This window comes from Syngnathus floridae, unplaced genomic scaffold, assembly GCF_059516105.1.
Source record: "Syngnathus floridae isolate MCC-2025c unplaced genomic scaffold, RoL_Sflo_1.0 HiC_scaffold_66, whole genome shotgun sequence".
NCBI classification, from domain to species: domain Eukaryota; kingdom Metazoa; phylum Chordata; class Actinopteri; order Syngnathiformes; family Syngnathidae; genus Syngnathus; species Syngnathus floridae.
The window spans coordinates 148,236-169,559 of record NW_028284095.1 but is presented as its reverse complement, the minus strand read 5'-3'; the positions used below and the strand labels follow the sequence as shown (position 1 = coordinate 169,559).

The 21,324-nt window shown below is 46.0% G+C and overlaps 2 protein-coding genes and 1 long non-coding RNA gene across 4 annotated transcripts; all 3 read right to left on the bottom strand.

The window, feature by feature from the left end:
* Positions 1-1,653: 1,653 nt before the first annotated feature.
* Positions 1,654-15,841, bottom strand: LOC148378084 (uncharacterized). Its single transcript, XM_088368020.1, has 11 exons — positions 15,779-15,841; positions 14,044-14,214; positions 13,843-13,920; positions 12,108-12,278; positions 11,907-11,984; positions 9,974-10,062; positions 3,700-3,729; positions 3,342-3,509; positions 3,153-3,229; positions 2,862-2,947; positions 1,654-2,685 (listed from the first exon to the last, which is right to left on the bottom strand). Exons 1-8 carry the CDS (start codon positions 15,779-15,781, stop codon positions 3,482-3,484), a joined length of 648 nt encoding a protein of 215 aa, XP_088224146.1. The 5' UTR covers positions 15,782-15,841; the 3' UTR covers positions 1,654-2,685; positions 2,862-2,947; positions 3,153-3,229; positions 3,342-3,481.
* A 1,874-nt stretch (positions 15,842-17,715) lies between these two features.
* LOC148378083 (janus kinase and microtubule-interacting protein 3-like) lies at positions 17,716-19,945 on the bottom strand. Of its 2 annotated transcripts, none has more exons than XM_088368023.1 (9): positions 19,838-19,945; positions 19,552-19,614; positions 19,367-19,465; positions 19,042-19,281; positions 18,862-18,927; positions 18,732-18,800; positions 18,578-18,655; positions 18,288-18,521; positions 17,716-18,208 (listed from the first exon to the last, which is right to left on the bottom strand). In XM_088368023.1, the coding sequence occupies exons 1-9, from the start codon at positions 19,904-19,906 to the stop codon at positions 18,092-18,094; spliced, it is 1,035 nt and encodes a 344-aa protein (XP_088224149.1). In that variant the 5' UTR covers positions 19,907-19,945; the 3' UTR covers positions 17,716-18,091. The 2 variants fall into 2 exon arrangements, with proteins under 2 accessions (XP_088224149.1, XP_088224150.1); XM_088368024.1 differs by having other exon boundaries at positions 19,048-19,281.
* A 90-nt stretch (positions 19,946-20,035) lies between these two features.
* LOC148378082 (uncharacterized) lies at positions 20,036-20,605 on the bottom strand. The gene is made up of 3 exons (XR_015856204.1): positions 20,535-20,605; positions 20,294-20,398; positions 20,036-20,149 (listed from the first exon to the last, which is right to left on the bottom strand). It is a non-coding gene; the product is annotated as an uncharacterized LOC148378082 (long non-coding RNA).
* Between the last annotated feature and the right edge of the window lie 719 nt (positions 20,606-21,324).

Sequence of the window (21,324 nt, the reverse complement as noted above, 5' to 3'; positions counted from 1 at the left end):
TCAGCTCCATTTCATGCTGCCGCAGTAATGTCTCCCTGGTAATGGCTAACTCTTTCTGCTTCTCCTCATGGAGTTTGCTTTTGAGTTCCGTCATGGCGGCGGTGGCACGGTGGTGCTCCGCCCGCAGGTCCTGACTTCTCTCTCTCTCCAGACAGCTGACCTGACATGACTTAGACTTAGACAAACTTTATTGTCATCTTGTCTGCACATGGTGCATACAAAACGAAATTCCGTTGCATACGTCTTACAACAAAGTAGTGATATTGCAGTTGAATAGAAGTAACATATCCTATGAAAATATATATATATACATATATACTATATATATATATATATATATATATATTAAAAATAAGTATAAAGTGCAGCAGTGATAATTATGCAATAGTGCAAGTAGGCAAAACAGTATTCAAGAGTGTGCAGAGGAATGCTAAACCATGTATTAAACTTCTATTTAAAGGGTTTATACAAGTTCAGTAAAGTTGGTAGTGCGAGATAGTGCAAGATAGAGGTCCGTAGTGTCATAAAGTACAGTTCTGTGAATGTGTGATGCAGAGTTCAGTTTAGAGCTCAACAGTTCTAGTGTTCAACAGTCTGATGACAGCAGGGAAAAAGCTGTTGCAGAACCTGGTGGACCTGCAGCGGATGCTGCAAACCTCTTCCCAGAGGGCAGCAGGGAGAACAGTCCATGGTGGGGGTGTGATGGGTCATTGATGATGTTACGGGCACGGGACATGCAGCGCTGAGATGAAATGTCCTGAATGGAGGGAAGAGGAGCCCCTATGATCCTCTCTGCTGTCCTCACCACTCTCCTCACGTTCTTCCAATCGGAGGCGGTGCAGCCTCCACACCACACAGAGAGACAGCTTGTCAGAATGCTCTCTATGGTGCTCCTGTAGAACGTCCTCATGATGGGTGGGGGCAGGTGGGCTCTCCTCATCCTCCGCAGGAAGTACAAGCGCTTCTGTGCCCTCTTGACCAGTGCCGTAGTGTTCATAGTCCAGGTGAGGTCTTCTGTGATGTGGACCCCCAGGAATTTGGTGGTGCTGACCACCTCCACAGCTGAGCTGTTGATGATCAGTGGAGCGTGGTGAGGCTGTTTTTTCCTGAAGTCGACGATGATCTCCTTCATCTTCTCCTCATTCAGGATCAGGCTGTTTTCTCTGCACCAGCCCACCAGCTGCTCCACCTCCTCTCTGTAGTCCAGGTCGTTGTTGTCTCTGATGAGCCCCACCACCGTTGTGTCGTCTGCTGACTTCACGATGTGATTGGTGGTGAACCTGAGGACGCAGTCGTGTGTCATCAGGGTGCACAGCAGGGGGCTCAGGACGCAGCCCTGAAGGGAGCCTGTGCTGAGGGTGATGACATCAGAGGTGTTCTGTCCGACCCGGACTGACTGAGGTCTGTTGGTGAGGAAGTCTAGCAGCCAGTTGCGAAGGGGGGTGTTGAAGCCCAGGTGTTCCAATTTTCCTACCAGATGCTGTGGGATGATGGTGTTAAACGCTGAGCTGAAGTCCAGGAACAGCCTCCGCACATGGGTGTTCTTCTCCTCCAGGTGAGCCAGGCTCAGGTGAAGAACGGAGGAGATGGCGTCCTGAGTGGAGCGGTTTTGCCGGTCGGCAAACTGGAACGGGTCAAATAATAGGGGGAGTCTGGAAACGATGTGACCTTTAAGCAGCCTTTCGAAGCACTTCATCATAACCGGAGTCAGTGCAACAGGCCGGTAATCATTAAATGAGGTGATTTGAGGTTTCTTCGGCACCGGAATGATGGAGGCAGTCTTAAAGCACGCCGGCACTGTGGCTTGGCCCAGCGAGGTGTTAAAAATGTCTGTGATGACCCCAGCCAGATGACTTGCACATTCCCTGAACACACGCCCAGGAATGTTGTCGGGGCCAGGGGCCTTACAGGGGTTGACTCTCCTCAGGGTCTTCAACACATCGGCGGAGTCAAGGCAGAGTACCTCCTCTTCCTGATGGGGGACAGTTTTAACTGCTGGAGTGCCGTTTAGTGCCTCGAACCTCCCAAAGAAGTTATTTAGACCATTTAGAAAGTCAGCATCAACTACACCCACCGGGGGGGGGGGAGGGTGAGTTGTAGTCTGTAATCGCCCGTATGCCTTGCCACATACTCCTGATGTTTTTGACGTCGTGGAAACGATCCTGAAATTTTCGACTGCGGTCTCGCTTCGCTATCCTGATGGCACGGTTCAAGTTGGCTCTCGCTGTCCTCAGTGTCTCCTTGTCGCCAGACTTGAAGGCAGAGTTCCGCGCTCGTAGCGTTTGACGTACCTCCTCAGTCATCCAGGGTCGTTGGTTGCCCCGGGTGATGATATTCTTAGTGGTGCTGACGTCCTCGGTGCATTTGTTGATGTAGGCTGACACAGTCATGGCACACGCATGTCTAATCTACATCGGGAAAACTGGGAGGGAGGGAGGGAGGCAGGCAGGGAGGCAGGCAGGGAGGCAGGCAGGGAGGCAGGCAGTGTCTGTCTGTTGAGGTTTTCACCTTGTTCTTCTCCTGCTGAAGTTCTAACTGGACGTCCATCAGTTTGGTTCTCAGCTCGTCATTGGCGGCCTGAAGGGCGTCCGTTCGCTCCGCCTTGGCCCGCCCTGCCGGAGCTCGTTTGGACATCTCTTACTCGAGTCTCGCCCGGTCGTCAGTCAGAGATCACAACATTTGTACCTGGAGAGCACAAACGCAGCGCTGTTTTCCACTGGCTTCGAACTCAACTTCAATCGGTACCGTAACTTACAACATCATAAACATAGAACTAGCTTGACTTATTCATTGAATAAATGCATTTGGTTCTTCAAAACTGCATCACGCAACATAGCGTGACCGAGACGGCCGTTATCCACCTGCGTGAAGTTATTTGGTGAAATGAATGAGATGTTTAAGACACCATCGTTCTGTCTCTATGTAGATGAAGGTAAATAATCGATTGCTGAAGGTCCAAAGGTGTTGTGATAAACAAATAAACATATCAGTGATTAGTGACATATTTGTGATAAACATATTAGGCAGGATAATCACATATGTTAACGTGACTGCCCACACTGTATTTATTTATGGTTATTTGTTAAATCGAGTACTGTTAGACATGAAATAGGAAGTGTTTAACATAAATGGAAGACGAAAGGGGTACTCACCATTGTAGCTCCTGCTGGTCAATGATACGAGCCTCTTCTTGCAGTGGAAAACATACAGCCAACAAACACCGTGGAACCTAAAGGAATGAAATTAAACATTAACATTTAGCCTCAACCAACATTCACAGATACAACGCAACGCAAACTACACAAACGTAAATCTTTTTAAACACAATGAGTTGTACTTACCGTGTACGCTCTAGACGGTCCACTTGCAAGCGGAAAATAAAGATATTTCTGTTGATAATCGTCGTGTTTGTATCCGGTGTCTCGCTCAAGGCCATTGCGCCCACAGATTTGAATTTTGGCGAGAGTTCAGCCTATTGACGTCATTTCCGCGGTGTAATACCCGCATATCTGAAACGGCAAAGTTAAGAGTAGAGTTAAATAAAGTTTTTAGTCAACGCAATAATTTACAACCGTTGACCAGTCGAAATAATCGTCGAAATTTGGCGTCTGTGGCTGGAAGCAGACGCCGAGTTCGACATTCCTCCCAAACGCCACACTCCCTTGCTTTTCAGGGCTAAAAAAAAACAGTTGTAATTACCTTGTACGCTCTAGACGGTCAAGTTGCAAGCTGAAAACAAAAATATTTGCCTTGTTAGTCATCGTGTTACTAACAGCTGTGTCTTGTTTGCCAGAACTGCCGCTTTCCTACTTCCTGTTGCAAGCCACGCCCACGGATTATAATTTTGCCGTGAGTTCCGCCTATTGACGTCATGTCCGCGTCACATGACTGCGACGTACTATTATCTAAAACTGTTTGTGCGGTATTGTGTTGTTCTGTGCGGTATTGTGTTATTCTGTGCGGCGTCGTGTTGTTCTGTGCGGCGTCGTGTTGTTCAGTGCGACGTCGTGTTGTTCAGTGCGGCATGGTGTTGTTCAGTGCGGCATGGTGTTGTTCAGTGCGGCATGGTGTTGTTCAGTGCGGCATAATGTTGTTCAGTGCGGCATGGTGTTGTTCAGTGCGGCATGGTGTTGTTCAGTGCGGCATGGTGTTGTTCAGTGCGGCATAATGTTGTTCAGTGCGCCATAATGTTGTTCAGTGCGGCATGGTGTTGTTCAGTGCGGGATGGTGTTGTTCAGTGCAGGATGGTGTTGTTCAGTGCGGCATGGTGTTGTTCAATGCGGCATGGTGTTGTTCAGTGCGGGATGGTGTTGTTCAGTGCGGCATGGTGTTGTTCAGTGCGGCATAATGTTGTTCAGTGCGGCATGGTGTTGTTCAGTGCGGCATGGTGTTGTTCAGTGCGGCATGGTGTTGTTCAGTGCGGCATGGTGTTGTTCAGTGCGGAATGGTGTTGTTCAGTGCGGCATGGTGTTGTTCAGTCCGGGATGGTGTTGTTCAATGCGGGATCGTGTTGTTCAGTGCGGGGTGGTGTTGTTCAGTGCGGGATGGTGTTGTTCAGTGCGGCATGGTGTTGTTCAATGCGGCATGGTGTTGTTCAGTGCGGGATGGTGTTGTTCATTGCGGCATGGTGTTGTTCAGTGCGGCATGGTGTTGTTCAGTGCGGCATGGTGTTGTTCAGTGCGGCATAATGTTGTTCAGTGCGGTATGGTGTTGTTCAGTGTGGAAAGGTGTTGTTCAGTGCAGGATGGTGTTGTTCAGTGCGGCATGGTGTTGTTCAATGCAGGATCGTGTTGTTCAGTGCAGCATAATGTTGTTCAGTGCAGCATGGTGTTGTTCAGTGCGGCATGGTGTTGTTCAATGCGGCATGGTGTTGTTCACTGCGGGATGGTGTTGTTCAATGCGGGATCGTGTTGTTCAGTGCGGCATAATGTTGTTCAGTGCAGCATGGTGTTGTTCAGTGCGGCATGGTGTTGTTCAGTGCGACATAATGTTGTTTAGTGCGGCATAATGTTGTTCAGTGCGGCATAATGTTGTTCAGTGCGGCATGGTGTTGTTCAGTGCGGCATGGTGTTGTTCAGTGCGGCATGGTGTTGTTCAGTGCAGGATGGTGTTGTTCAGTGCGGCATGGTGTTGTTCAATGCGGCATGGTGTTGTTCAGTGCGGGATGGTGTTGTTCAGTGCAGGATGGTGTTGTTCAGTGCGGCATGGTGTTGTTCAGTGTGGAATGGTGTTGTTCAGTGCGGCATGGTGTTGTTCAGTGCGGCATGGTGTTGTTCAGTGCAGGATGGTGTTGTTCGATGCGGGATCGTGTTGTTCAGTGCGGCATGGTGTTGTTCAGTGCGGCATGGTGTTGTTCAGTGCGGCATAATGTTGTTCAGTGCGGCATGGTGTTGTTCAGTGCGGCATGGTGTTGTTCAGTGCGGCATGGTGTTGTTCAGTGCGGCATGGTGTTGTTCAGTGCGGCATAATGTTGTCCAGTGCGCCATAATGTTGTTCAGTGCGGGATGGTGTTGTTCAGTGCGGGATGGTGTTGTTCAGTGCAGGATGGTGTTGTTCAATGCGGCATGGTGTTGTTCAATGCGGCATGGTGTTGTTCAGTGCGGCATGGTGTTGTTCAGTGCGGCATGGTGTTGTTCAGTGCGGCATGGTGTTGTTCAGTGCGGCATGGTGTTGTTCAGTGCGGCATGGTGTTGTTCAGTGCGGCATGGTGTTGTTCAGTGCGTCATGGTGTTGTTCAGTGCGTCATGGTGTTGTTCAGTGCGGGATGGTGTTGTTCAATGCGGGATCATGTTGTTCAGTGCGGGGTGGTGTTGTTCAGTGCAGGATGGTGTTGTTCAGTGCAGGATGGTGTTGTTCAGTGCGGCATGGTGTTGTTCAATGCAGGATCGTGTTGTTCAGTGCAGCATAATGTTGTTCAGTGCAGCATGGTGTTGTTCAGTGCGGCATGGTGTTGTTCAATGCGGCATGGTGTTGTTCAGTGCGGGATGGTGTTGTTCAGTGCGGCATGGTGTTTTTCAGTGCGGCATAATGTTGTTCAGTGCGGCATGGTGTTGTTCAGTGCGGCATGGTGTTGTTCAGTGCAGGATGGTGTTGTTCAGTGCGGCATGGTGTTGTTCAATGCAGGATCGTGTTGTTCAGTGCAGCATAATGTTGTTCAGTGCAGCATGGTGTTGTTCAGTGCGGCATAATGTTGTCCAGTGCGCCATAATGTTGTTCAGTGCGGCATGGTGTTGTTTAGTGCGGGATGGTGTTGTTCAGTGCAGGATGGTGTTGTTCAGTGCGGCATGGTGTTGTTCAATGCGGCATGGTGTTGTTCAGTGCGGGATGGTGTTGTTAAGTGCGGCATGGTGTTGTTCAGTGCGGCATAATGTTGTTCAGTGCGGCATGGTGTTGTTCAGTGCGGCATGGTGTTGTTCAGTGCGGCATGGTGTTGTTCAGTGCGGCAGGGTGTTGTTCAGTGCGGCATGGTGTTGTTCAGTGCGGCATGGTGTTGTTCAGTTCGGCATGGTGTTGTTCAGTGCGGAATGGTGTTGTTCAGTGCGGCATGGTGTTGTTCAGTGCGGGATGGTGTTGTTCAATGCGGGATCATGTTGTTCAGTGCGGGGTGGTGTTGTTCAGTGCAGGATGGTGTTGTTCAGTGCAGGATGGTGTTGTTCAGTGCGGCATGGTGTTGTTCAATGCAGGATCGTGTTGTTCAGTGCAGCATGGTGTTGTTCAGTGCAGCATGGTGTTGTTCAGTGCGGCATGGTGTTGTTCAATGCGGCATGGTGTTGTTCAGTGCGGGATGGTGTTGTTCAGTGCGGCATGGTGTTTTTCAGTGCGGCATAATGTTGTTCAGTGCGGCATGGTGTTGTTCAGTGCGGCATGGTGTTGTTCAGTGCAGGATGGTGTTGTTCAGTGCGGCATGGTGTTGTTCAATACAGGATCGTGTTGTTCAGTGCAGCATAATGTTGTTCAGTGCAGCATGGTGTTGTTCAGTGCGGCATGGTGTTGTTCAATGCGGCATGGTGTTGTTCACTGCGGGATGGTGTTGTTCAATGCGGGATCGTGTTGTTCAGTGCGGCATAATGTTGTTCAGTGCAGCATGGTGTTGTTCAGTGCGGCATAATGTTGTTTAGTGCGGCATAATGTTGTTCAGTGCGGCATAATGTTGTTCAGTGCGGCATGGTGTTGTTCAGTGCGGCATGGTGTTGTTCAGTGCGGCATGGTGTTGTTCAGTGCAGGATGGTGTTGTTCAGTGCGGCATGGTGTTGTTTAATGCGGCATGGTGTTGTTCAGTGCGGGATGGTGTTGTTCAGTGCAGGATGGTGTTGTTCAGTGCGGCATGGTGTTGTTCAGTGCGGAATGGTGTTGTTCAGTGCGGCATGGTGTTGTTCAGTGCGGCATGGTGTTGTTCAGTGCGGCATGGTGTTGTTCAGTGCAGGATGGTGTTGTTCAATGCGGGATCGTGTTGTTCAGTGCGGCATGGTGTTGTTCAGTGCGGCATGGTGTTGTTCAGTGCGGCATAATGTTGTTCAGTGCGGCATGGTGTTGTTCAGTGCGGCATGGTGTTGTTCAGTGCGGCATGGTGTTGTTCAGTGCGGCATGGTGTTGTTCAGTGCGGCATGGTGTTGTTCAGTGCGGCATGGTGTTGTTCAGTGCGGCATAATGTTGTTCAGTGCGCCATAATGTTGTTCAGTGCGGCATGGTGTTGTTCAGTGCGGGATGGTGTTGTTCAGTGCAGGATGGTGTTGTTCAGTGCGGCATGGTGTTGTTCAATGCGGGATCGTGTTGTTCAGTGCGGCATGGTGTTGTTCAGTGCGGCATGGTGTTGTTCAGTGCGGCATGGTGTTGTTCAGTGCGGCATGGTGTTGTTCAGTGCGGCATAATGTTGTTCAGTGCGACATAATGTTGTTCAGTGCGGCATAATGTTGTTCAGTGCGGCATAATGTTGTTCAGTGCGGGATGGTGTTGTTCATTGCGGCATGGTGTTGTTCAGTGCGGCATGGTGTTGTTCAGTGCGGCATGGTGTTGTTCAGTGCGGGATGGTTTTGTTCAGTGCAGGATGGTGTTGTTCAGTGCGGCATGGTTTTGTTCAGTGCGGCATGGTGTTGTTCATTTCGGCATAATGTTGTTCAGTGCGGCATAATGTTGTTTAGTGCGGCATGGTGTTGTTCAGTGCGGGATGGTGTTGTTCAGTGCGTTATAATGTTGTTCAGTGCGGCATGGTGTTGTTCAGTGCGGCATGGTGTTGTTCAGTGCGAAATGGTGTTGTTCAGTGCGGGATGGTGTTGTTCAGTGCGGCATGGTGTTGTTCAGTGCGGCATGGTGTTCAATGCGGAATGGTGTTGTTCAGTGCAGGATGGTGTTGTTCAGTGCGGCATGGTGTTGTTCAGTGCGGCATAATGTTGTTCAGTGCGGCATGGTGTTGTTCAGTGCGGCATGGTGTTGTTCAGTGCGGCATGGTGTTGTTCAGTGCTGCATAATGTTGTTCAGTGCGGCATGGTGTTGTTCAGTGCGGCATGGTGTTTTTCAGTGCGGCATAATGTTCAGTGCGGCATAATGTTGTTCAGTGCGGCATGGTGTTGTTCAGTGCGGGATGGTGTTGTTCAGTGCAGGATGGTGTTGTTCAGTGCGGCATGGTGTTGTTCATTGCGGCATGGTGTTGTTCAGTGCGGCATGGTGTTGTTCAGTGCGGCATGGTGTTGTTCAGTGCGGCATGGTGTTGTTCAGTGCGGCATAATGTTGTTCAGTGCGGCATGGTGTTGTTCAGTGTGGAAAGGTGTTGTTCAGTGCAGGATGGTGTTGTTCAGTGCGGCATGGTGTTGTTCAATGCAGGATCGTGTTGTTCAGTGCAGCATAATGTTGTTCAGTGCAGCATGGTGTTGTTCAGTGCGGCATGGTGTTGTTCAATGCGGCATGGTGTTGTTCACTGCGGGATGGTGTTGTTCAATGCGGGATCGTGTTGTTCAGTGCGGCATAATGTTGTTCAGTGCAGCATGGTGTTGTTCAGTGCGGCATGGTGTTGTTCAGTGCGACATAATGTTGTTTAGTGCGGCATAATGTTGTTCAGTGCGGCATAATGTTGTTCAGTGCGGCATGGTGTTGTTCAGTGCGGCATGGTGTTGTTCAGTGCGGCATGGTGTTGTTCAGTGCAGGATGGTGTTGTTCAGTGCGGCATGGTGTTGTTCAATGCGGCATGGTGTTGTTCAGTGCGGGATGGTGTTGTTCAGTGCAGGATGGTGTTGTTCAGTGCGGGATGGTGTTGTTCAGTGCGGGATGGTGTTGTTCAGTGCGGCATGGTGTTCAATGCGGAATGGTGTTGTTCAGTGCAGGATGGTGTTGTTCAGTGCGGCATGGTGTTGTTCAGTGCGGCATAATGTTGTTCAGTGCGGCATGGTGTTGTTCAGTGCGGCATGGTGTTGTTCAGTGCGGCATGGTGTTGTTCAGTGCTGCATAATGTTGTTCAGTGCGGCATGGTGTTGTTCAGTGCGGCATGGTGTTGTTCAGTGCGGCATAATGTTCAGTGCGGCATAATGTTGTTCAGTGCGGCATGGTGTTGTTCAGTGCGGGATGGTGTTGTTCAGTGCAGGATGGTGTTGTTCAGTGCGGCATGGTGTTCAGTGCGGGATGGTGTCTTTCAGTGCGGCATGGTGTCGTTCAGTGCGGCATGGTGTCTTTCAGTGCGGCATGGTGTCGTTCAGTGAGGCATGGTGTTGTTCAGTGCGGCATGGTGTTGTTTAGTGCGGCATGGTGTTGTTCAGTGCGGGATGGTGTTGTTCAGTGTGGCATGGTGTTCAGTGCGGCATGGTGTTGTTCAGTGCGGTATCGTGTTGTTCAGTGCGGTATCGTGTTTCTCAGTGCGGTATCGTGTTGTTCAGTGCAGTATCGTTGTGTTGTTCGTATTGTGTTTAACACTTAGCCTCTAACACTTAGCCTCTAACACTTAGCCTCTAGCATCTAGAAGGTAAATAAATAGGAAGGAAGGACTCACCGGTGACGTCTTCGCCCACGTCCAAGCGTTGTACTTTGTATTTTCATCCTTCTGACAGTGGAAAACATAGCCAACAAACACCGTGGAACCTAAACGAATGAAAGAAAACTATCATTTGGCCACAACCAACATTCACAGATACAACACAATGTGACGTGCGGGGTTGAGGTTAAAGGTTGAGTGAAGGGCCCTCGTTTTAAACTACTTTTTTGAAAAGGATTGGGAACAAGTAAGACGTATTTAATTTATTTAATGGGAAGTAGTAAGAGCTATTGAATTTAATCTATGTATTATATTCTATTGTATTGTATTCTGTTGTATTCTTTTGGATTGTATTCACACTAACCCCACTAAAACTTCAGCCCACAAAAACTCGCCTCTGGCGCCTAGCCTCTGGCACTTAGCCTCTAACACTTAGCCTTTAACACTTAGCCTTTAACACTTAGCCTTTAACACTTAGCCTAGAAGGTGAATAAATAGGGTTAAAGGTTGAGTGAAGGGACCTCGTTTTAAACTACTTTTTTGTAAAGGAGTGGGAACAAGTAAGACGTATTTAATTTATTTAATGGGAAGTAGTAAGACTTATTAAATTTATTTAATCTACTTTTCTTCCCAGGCAAAATTTGATGTGCTGCAATTCCAAATTTCCAAAGTGAATGAAGGAATGAAGTCCTTTAAATTATGATTTTGTATAAATACTAGGCATTAACACAAAATCGACGGCACAAAATGGGCAGACTTTACTTGTTTGAAAAGGACTGGTTACAAGACAGACTTTTTTAATTTATTTAATGGGAAGAAGACTTATTTAGTTTAATTGATCTATTTTTGTTCCCTGGCAAAATTCGATTTGCTGCAATTCCAAATTTCCAAAGTGAATGAAGGAAAGAAGTCGTTTAAATTATGATTTTGTTTAAATACTAGGCATAGACACAAAATCTACGGCACAAAATGGGCAGACTTTACTTGTTTGAAGAGGACTGGTTACAAGACAGACTTTTCTGATTTATTTAATGGGAAGAAGACTTATTTAGTTTATTTAATCTATTTTTGTTCCCTGGCAAAATTGGATTTGCTGAAATTGTATTTTGCCAAATCTTGCCTTGAGACCTGATAGGAAGTATTAAACGCTTAGTTAAATCAATACAAGTTGGTAATAAGAGCGAGTAATGTTGGTTGAACCGATGAATGAAGGTTGAAAGCAATTTAAATTATGACTTTGTATAAATACTAGATATTAACAGAACATCTACTGCGCGAAATGGGCAGAGTTTACTTGTTTGAGAAGGAGTGGCTTATTCAAAACTAAGATTTATTTAATCTGTTTGTTCCCAGGCAAAATTGGATGTGATGCAATTCCAAATTTCACCACATGATGGTGCCCAATTTTGACTTCATAGGACATATTAAACACTTAGCTTGTTATTATGTTCAAGGTAATCAGATTTGTTTATTATTCTAATGGCCTCTTCAAAACTATTCTGGATTACTACTTTGGATCTATTCTACATTACTTGGCAACAACATACTCTGTAACAGATTAGGCAGTATAATCATATCTGTTAACTTGAGAGTGCCCACACTCAATCTACTTATCGTGATGTGTTAAATCAATTACTGTTAGACATTATTTGTCTGATAATCTACCAAATCTTTGAATTGAAGAATTTGTGATTTAATTAATAGCTTGTTGTTATGTTAAGGGTAATCAGACTTGTATATAATTCTAATGGCCTTCTTTTGAAAACTATTCTGAATTACAACTTTGGATCTTATATTACTTTGCAACAATCTACTCCGTGACAGATTAGGCAGTATAATCACATATGTTAACTTCAGTGCCCACACTGTATTTATTTATGGTTATTTGTTAAATCAAGTACTGTTAGACATGAAATAGGAAGTGTTTAACATAAATGTTATGGCTACTCACCATTGTAGCTCGCTCCTGGTCAATGATACGAGCCTCTTCTTGCAGTGGAAAACTTGCAGCCAACAAACACCGTGGAACCTAAAGGAATGAAATTAAACATTAACATTTCGCCTCGACCAAGTTTCACACGTACAACGCAACGCGGCTACACTTCTGCTATTACAAACGTAAATCTCCTTAAACACAATGAGTGTTACTTACCGTGTACGCTCTAGACGGTCCAGTTGCAAGCAGAAAATAAAGATATTTCTGTTGATAATCGTTGCTGCTCAGTGGCTCACGGCCATCGCGCCAACAGATTTGAATTTTGGCGGAGGTTCGGGCAATTACGTCATATCCACGGCACATGACTGCGACGTAATACCCGCTTATCTGAAACGGCAGTTAAAAGTAGAGTTACATCAAGTTTTCTTGGAACCTAAACGAATGAAAGAAAACTATCATTTGGCCACAACCAACATTCACAGATACAACACAACGTGCGGGGTTGGGGTTAAAGATTGAGTGAAGGGCCCTCGTTTTAAACTACTGTTTTGAAAAGGAGTGGGAACAAGTAAGACGTATTTAATTTATTTAATGGGAAGTAGTAAGACTTATTAAATTTATTTAATCTACTTTTCTTCCCAGGCAAAATTTGATGTGCTGCAATTCCAAATTTCCAAAGTGAATGAAGGAATGAAGTCCTTTAAATTATGATTTTGTATAAATACTAGGCATTAACACAAAATCGACGGCACAAAATGGGCAGACTTTACTTGTTTGAAAAGGACTGGTTACAAGACAGACTTTTTTAATTTATTTAATGGGAAGAAGACTTATTTAGTTTAATTGATCTATTTTTGTTCCCTGCCAAAATTCGATTTGCTGCAATTCCAAATTTCCAAAGTGAATGAAGGAAAGAAGTCGTTTAAATTATGATTTTGTTTAAATACTAGGCATAGACACAAAATCTACGGCACAAAATGGGCAGACTTTACTTGTTTGAAGAGGACTGGTTACAAGACAGACTTTTCTGATTTATTTAATGGGAAGAGGACTTATTTAGTTTATTTAATCTATTTTTGTTCCCTGGCAAAATTGGATTTGCTGAAATTGTATTTTGCCAAATCTCGATTTGAGACCTGATAGGAAGTATTAAACGCTTAGTTAAATCAATACAAGTTGGTAATAAGAGCGAGTAATGTTGGTTGAACCGATGAATGAAGGTTGAAAGAAATTTAAATTATGACTTTGTATAAATACTAGATATTAACAGAACATCTACTGCGCAAAATGGGCAGAGTTTACTTGTTTGAGAAGGAGTGGCTTATTCAAAACTAAGATTTATGTAATCTGTTTGTTCCCAGGCAAAATTGGATGTGATGCAATTCCAAATTTCACCACATGATGGTGCCCAATTTTGACTTCATAGGACATATTAAACACTTAGCTTGTTATTATGTTCAAGGTAATCAGATTTGTTTATCATTCTAATGGCCTCTTCAAAACTATTCTGGATTACTACTTTGGATCTATTCTACATTACTTGGCAACAACATACTCTGTAACAGATTAGGCAGTATAATCACATATGTTAACTTGAGAGTGCCCACACTCAATCTACTTATCGTGATGTGTTAAATCAATTACTGTTAGACATTATTTGTCTGATAATCTACCAAATCTTTGAATTGAAGAATTTGTGATTTAATTAATAGCTTGTTCAGGGTAATCAGACTTGTATATAATTCTAATGGCCTTCTTTTGAAAACTATTCTGAATTACAACTTTGGATCTTATATTACTTTGCAACAATCTACTCCGTGACAGATTAGGCAGTATAATCACATATGTTAACTTCAGTGCCCACACTGTATTTATTTATGGTTATTTGTTAAATCAAGTACTGTTAGACATGAAATAGGAAGTGTTTAACATAAATGTTATGGCTACTCACCATTGTAGCTCGCTCCTGGTCAATGATACGAGCCTCTTCTTGCAGTGGAAAACTTGCAGCCAACAAACACCGTGGAACCTAAAGGAATGAAATTAAACATTAACATTTCGCCTCGACCAAGTTTCACACGTACAACGCAACGCGGCTACACTTCTGCTATTACAAACGTAAATCTCCTTAAACACAATGAGTGTTACTTACCGTGTACGCTCTAGACGGTCCAGTTGCAAGCAGAAAATAAAGATATTTCTGTTGATAATCGTCGCTGCTCAGTGGCTCACGGCCATCGCGCCAACAGATTTGAATTTTGGCGGAGGTTCGGGCAATTACGTCATATCCGCGGCATTTGACTGCGACGTAATACCCGCTTATCTGAAACGGCAGTTAAAAGTAGAGTTACATCAAGTTTTCTTGGAACCTAAACGAATGAAAGAAAACTATCATTTGGCCACAACCAACATTCACAGATACAACACAACGTGCGGGGTTGAGGTTAAAGATTGAGTGAAGGGCCCTCGTTTTAAACTACTGTTTTGAAAAGGAGTGGGAACAAGTAAGACGTATTTAATTTATTTAATGGGAAGTAGTAAGACTTATTAAATTTATTTAATCTACTTTTCTTCCCAGGCAAAATTTGATGTGCTGCAATTCCAAATTTCCAAAGTGAATGAAGGAATGAAGTCCTTTAAATTATGATTTTGTATAAATACTAGGCATTAACACAAAATCGACGGCACAAAATGGGCAGACTTTACTTGTTTGAAAAGGACTGGTTACAAGACAGACTTTTTTAATTTATTTAATGGGAAGAAGACTTATTTAGTTTAATTGATCTATTTTTGTTCCCTGCCAAAATTCAATTTGCTGCAATTCCAAATTTCCAAAGTGAATGAAGGAAAGAAGTCGTTTAAATTATGATTTTGTTTAAATACTAGGCATAGACACAAAATCTACGGCACAAAATGGGCAGACTTTACTTGTTTGAAGAGGACTGGTTACAAGACAGACTTTTCTGATTTATTTAATGGGAAGAGGACTTATTTAGTTTATTTAATCTATTTTTGTTCCCTGGCAAAATTGGATTTGCTGAAATTGTATTTTGCCAAATCTCGATTTGAGACCTGATAGGAAGTATTAAACGCTTAGTTAAATCAATACAAGTTGGTAAGAAGAGCGAGTAATGTTGGTTGAACCGATGAATGAAGGTTGAAAGCAATTTAAATTATGACTTTGTATAAATACTAGATATTAACAGAACATCTACTGCGCAAAATGGGCAGAGTTTACTTGTTTGAGAAGGAGTGGCTTATTCAAAACTAAGATTTATGTAATCTGTTTGTTCCCAGGCAAAATTGGATGTGATGCAATTCCAAATTTCACCACATGATGGTGCCCAATTTTGACTTCATAGGACATATTAAACACTTAGCTTGTTATTATGTTCAAGGTAATCAGATTTGTTTATCATTCTAATGGCCTCTTCAAAACTATTCTGGATTACTACTTTGGATCTATTCTACATTACTTGGCAACAACATACTCTGTAACAGATTAGGCAGTATAATCACATATGTTAACTTGAGAGTGCCCACACTCAATCTACTTATCGTGATGTGTTAAATCAATTACTGTTAGACATTATTTGTCTGATAATCTACCAAATCTTTGAATTGAAGAATTTGTGATTTAATTAATAGCTTGTTGGGGGTAATCAGACTTGTATATAATTCTAATGGCCTTCTTTTGAAAACTATTCTGAATTACAACTTTGGATCTTATATTACTTTGCAACAATCTACTCGGTGACAGATTAGGCAGTATAATCACATATGTTAACTTCAGTGCCCACACTGTATTTATTTATGGTTATTTGTTAAATCAAGTACTGTTAGACATGAAATAGGAAGTGTTTAACATAAATGTTATGGCTACTCACCATTGTAGCTCGCTCCTGGTCAATGATATGAGCCTCTTCTTGCAGTGGAAAACTTGCAGCCAACAAACACCGTGGAACCTAAAGGAATGAAATTAAACATTAACATTTCGCCCGGACCAACATTCACACGTACAACGCAACGCGGCTACACTTCTGCTATTACAAACGTAAATCTCCTTAAACACAACGAGTGTTACTTACCGTGTACGCTCTAGGCAAAATTGGATGTGATGCAATTCCAAATCTATCTGAAACGGCAGTTAAAAGTAGAGTTACATCAAGTTTTCTTTTTTAATCAACACAATCATTTACAACCGTTGACCAGAAAGAATCGTCGAAATTCGACGTCCCCCACAAACGCCACGCTCACTCGCTTTTCAGGGCAACAAAAGTACTTCTTTTTAAAAACGATGAGTTGTACTTACCGTGTACGCTCTGGACGGTCCAGTTGCAAGCAGAAAATAAAAATATTTCTCTTGTTAGTCGTATGTTACCATCCGCTGTGTCTTTGTCAACATCGCCGCCATTTTCCTACTTCCTGCTGCGAGCCACGCCCACGGATTTAAATTTGGGCGGAAGCTCTTTCCATTGGCGTCGTTTTCGCGTATAGCAAATCCGATTGGTTGGGAAGGGGGCACGGTTATGCAGCCGAGGAGTCCTGTGATCGGTGGGATGTAAAGTAGGCGTCGACGTCACGTCCGCGTCACGTGACCACGACGTGGCAGACGTCAAATAGCAACCGCTGTTTTGTTTAGTAGACTTACAGTTGTTATGCATTGACATAATGGCGCACACACCAAATAGATTTAAATAAATTAAATAATTCTTCTGCCCACTCTCTTTTAAACAAGTTAACTCTCCCCGCGGATTTGAATTCCGGCGAAAGTTACGCCCATCGACGTCACGTATGTCACGTGACCACGACGTGGCAGATGTCATATAGCAACCGCTGTTTTGTTTAGTAGATTTACAGTTGTTATGCATTGGCATAATGGTGTGCACTCAAAATAGATTTAAATAAATTAAATATTTCTTCTGCCTACTCCCTTTTAAACAAGTTAACTCTGCCCACGTCCATTGACGTCTTGTCTGCGTCACGTGACCACGACGTAGCGACGTCATATAGTAACCGCTGTTTTGACCAGTAGACTTAGTTATTATGCGTTGACATAATGGCGCACTGGTTAGCATGGCCACCTCTTAAGCATGATGATGCGGGTTCGACGCCTGATCAATGTTAGCATGGAGTGAGCTGAAGTGCATGGCGCTGAAGATTTGAATCTTTGAAATGCGCTGAGGTCTGACATATCAGGCAGAATGGTTTGCCATCACGTTCAACAAAAAATAGAAACTTTCCCACTCTGATTAAAACGTCCTGTGTTCATCTACGTATTTTCGTTTTGCTGTGCATCTTTTCCCTGCCATTTCGAGAGCCCAATTGACACTCATAGTTTAAAGAAATGTGTTTGCCCATCCTACTTTGTGGAATTTCACCACATGCGCTTTTGACCAAAATACCAAATTGAACTCAAGTGAAGCCAACACGCACAACCCCCCCCCCCCCCCCCCCCCCCCCCACACACACACACACACACACAAATGTTGATATGAACATAAAAGAGCCGCATGCGGTTCGGGAGTTGCGGCTTGGCCAAACCTGTACTATACAACTTTATTTGTATAAAATTTTCACAACAGCTGTCACACAAACAAAGCGGGAAAAACCGAAGACGTGCGTGTTCCGCCCACGCTGGATTTATTTGCACCTTTGAAAAGACACCGTATTGCCGCAGATGTGGCAAAGAGTACTTTTGGGCATCTGAGACGGAAGGATGTCCAAAGCATCACGTCACCTGCTCTGGTAGGCATGGTGGTGGGACGTTGAGGTCAACCGCTTTGGGGTTGGCTGACTCTTTGATCGCAGGATGCCACACACTTGAAGACAGAAGCAGAAAAGCAGAGCTAAATGCAAAATGTACTCACCGGTGACTCCAATTTTTTTCCCCCCTGAAGAAACAGCTGGACGGGTGGCCCCGGCTGGCCAGTGGGACTCTTGTTATTCTGACCCTTTTTAGTGCGCGTTTGGGGCAACAACCGTTTTTTGTGGCGCTCTCTTCTGGTTCAAAAGTGCCCTGCATGTGAATTTGCTTTTCCTGCCTTCTGATTGGATGAGCGCCGGTGTGACGCGGTGCCTCTGTCACCGTGGCGGGGGGTATACGTTGGCATCGGAGCGTCTGCCAACGTCTGAGACCGGCTGGCAGTGTATCGGAGGTGTCGAGTGCGGTGCCGCTGGAGCTCACTCACCAGCTGGTGTTAGGGCCACAGAATGAAGGCCAAGGAGAAGAATAGAAAGAGAAACAGAAACTTCTCCTCCAATTGTTTGATTTGTCTCTTCTGAGCTTCGATGAATTCTTTCAGCTCTTTGTTCCTCTAGGACGGACAAATGGAAAGTGGCATTCAAAAGCCAGTAAGCGTGCAAGTAAGTGCCGGGCTGGCTTTGGGCCCTTACCTGTTGCGCGCTGTGCAGCAGATCCATTCTCTCTTGGAGGATGCAAGCGTCGCGCTCCCTCAACTCGCACATCAGGGCTCGCTTCCATTGGTCCACGGCGCTCCTAAGCTCTTCTCTCTGATCCGCCGTCAGCACGTCATTCACGCCAGCGTGGCTGGCTTTTTCGCCGTCCGTGGCGGGGCAGTCCCGCTGCGGTAGCGCCTCGTACAACATGGCCTCCAGCTCCAGGATCCTCTGGGCCGCAATCCTCGTCCATCAGTGGTCCGGCGGGAGATTTGAGGGCGGCTTACCTTATGAGCCTGGTCCATGGAACACTTCCTGAAGTCCAACTCTTCATCCAGGTAGCCCTTCTGCTTGCAGAACATATCCTAGCACAGCTCAAGGTCAGAATTGTTGGGGCACATTGCCGGAGTTCCCCTTGGCTGATGTCGCGTGTCTGTCTACCTTCTCACTTTCAATGTCCAACATCTTCTGTTGAAGTGCTGACTTGGTCACTTTGATGTATTCTAACCACTGAGGAAAGGCTGCTGTCACATAAGCAGAATGCGAGAGCGTGCGTGGACGTGCGCGTTACCTTCTCGGCTAGGGTGAGAAGGGTCCTGGCGTGAATCACGACCACCTGCTCCTCGTTGGTGAGATTCTGCAAGAGCCCAAAGGCACAGCGTCAACAAGCTTCTTTCAGCGCAAAGCCTTCCAAAAGTCACATTTGAGCCGCCGAGTCTCGTGGAGTGCGAACATAAGGAGTTCGACATACACTTACGGCGTTATAGCCCAGGATGTCCAGCTTCTTCATCAGATCACTGATGACGATGTCCGGGGGAAAGGCGCAAGGAGCAATGTAAGGTGTTCTGGGACCTCGGGTTAAGGTTAGGGTTGCGAGGGACGCCTTACGTACGCTCACGCCCTCGGCCTCGCAGTAGATCTGCAAAGGGCTGAGGCCGTCTGGGAAACGGACTTGCAGAAACTTCAAGACGGGGGAGCGCCACTCCCTCTCCTGAAAGGCAGAGGCATGCATCCGTCCGTCCGTCCGTCCGTCCGTCACATCTCTGGCCTCAACACGCTTGTGCGAGTCTTCCCACCTCCAGCTCCAGGATGCGGAACTCAAGCAGTTCGTTTTGGTCTCGGATATCCTGGATGTGCTCTTTCAGACGCGCTTCTTCCGCCTCCATCCGCCTGACCTGAAAAGACAGTCAGACCTCATCTGCGGGGCTTCCCGACAGGTGTGACGCCAAGCGACTCCGCCCAGCGCCTTTCTTTCCGTCACCTTTTCGGCCAACTGCTGATTGCTCTGACGCAGCAGCTGCTTCTCCTCCACCCACTTGACATTCTAGAAGAGACAAACGCGTGGACAGCTTTGGAATGTTGTGTCATTTTCATCCACAAATTCTTTGGTTGACTGGAAAATGACATTTGCTTTTCTCCGCATTTTCCCAGCCACGTTCGGGGGGGGGGGGGGGGGGGGGGGTTGGTCCAGTAATGCCAGACGGATGAGTGACTGAAGAATGTAGCTATTTTGTCTGAGAAAAAGGTGTGCTCATTGATGAGCTTACCTGTCCTTGTTGCTTCAGCGCTGACTCCAGATCTGCTACTCTGCTTTGATAGTGACCCATTTCTACCATCAGCTTTTCTCTGGTCTGAAAGGAGGAGGAGGGAGGCTCCTCCTCCTCCTTTCAGACCAGAGAACACCCGAGGCTGGGTGAGAACGGGGAGGCTGCGACCCGGCCGGGGGTTGCGGGAAGGGGCGCCACCTTGATCTCCTTCTCGGCGTCGTAGTCCCCTTTCGCTGGTCTGGGCTAGCAGAGCGTAGGCTCGTTGCAGCGCTTGATATTCTTGCGTCAGCTGGCGGTAGCGAAGCTCCGCCTCTTCATGCACACACCAATGCAACACAGCACTAGTACCAGAATCAGTCAGACCGGCGACAAAGCACCCGCGACGCAAAGACGAGTCCGATTCCAGGCTGAAGAGGAATGTTTGGTGCCAATACGCTGGCAGAAATGGCGGGCTACCTCTTCGGGTTCCGTGTCGGGGGTTCTGTCGGTGTGAAAAGACAAGGACGATCCGTCCGAGTCCACCAACACGTCTTCGTCGTAGCCGTAAAATGTTTCGATGACCTGCGGGCGCGGAAGCGAACATCTCTCTGAACAAACTGAAGCGACACCTCACGATGAATCGACGAGAGGAACGATAGCGAGAAAAAGGCCATTTCATCTTGCGCAACACCAAGCAGCCGCAAACAAACAGACTCACCTTGCAGGACCTCACGCTTTGTTCCTCCTCAGAGATTCTCGACGTCGGTATCGTAGCAGCAAATCTCTCTCCTGTCGACACAAATAATCCGCCTTTGAGATTCTTTGGATGCAAAGGGAACGAACGGCTCCGGCGCAGAAACAAACGCGACTCACAATGACATTTCTGACATGAGCTCCTGTCTCCAGAGCCTGAAAAACACGTCACCGGCGATGATTGGAGGGACGCTCGTCTTTTCCAAAAGTGACAACTACAGGGTGTGTCAGGGTTTTCCAGATTATCTTTATCGTATCATTGTGTTGCTTTGACTTTGACTGCGACCTGTAATAAATAATATTATTTATCCCTTATTTATCCCTATCGCTTATCCCTTCCTACACAAAGTCGTAAAACACCCCTTGCTATGTTTTGACTAGAGGTCAAGGGCTTCCTCTATTCAATCCACTCTTACACCCACCCTGTTTCTCTTAATTAAAATGCTCGTGCAGGAGCCGAGAGTCAGACTTCATTCGTACAACGGATGGACTCTCCACCTGCAGGTGTCCAAAAGAACTTACTTGTCTCCCGTGTGGTTCTTGCAAAATAAGTTGGAGCGAGCGCAACTCTAACAGGGTGCATTTTGCCACTAGCTGCCTACGGACAATGACGTCGCGCTCGCGGCTCATGGTTGACGGGCTGAGCAGCCGGGCAAGTCCGTCGTTTTCAGCGCACAGCGAGTGGCAAAGGCGCTGACAAAACGGGAGCTTTGAGCTGCTGAAAACGGCAAAACAAGTCTAAAGCGTGTTCAAAC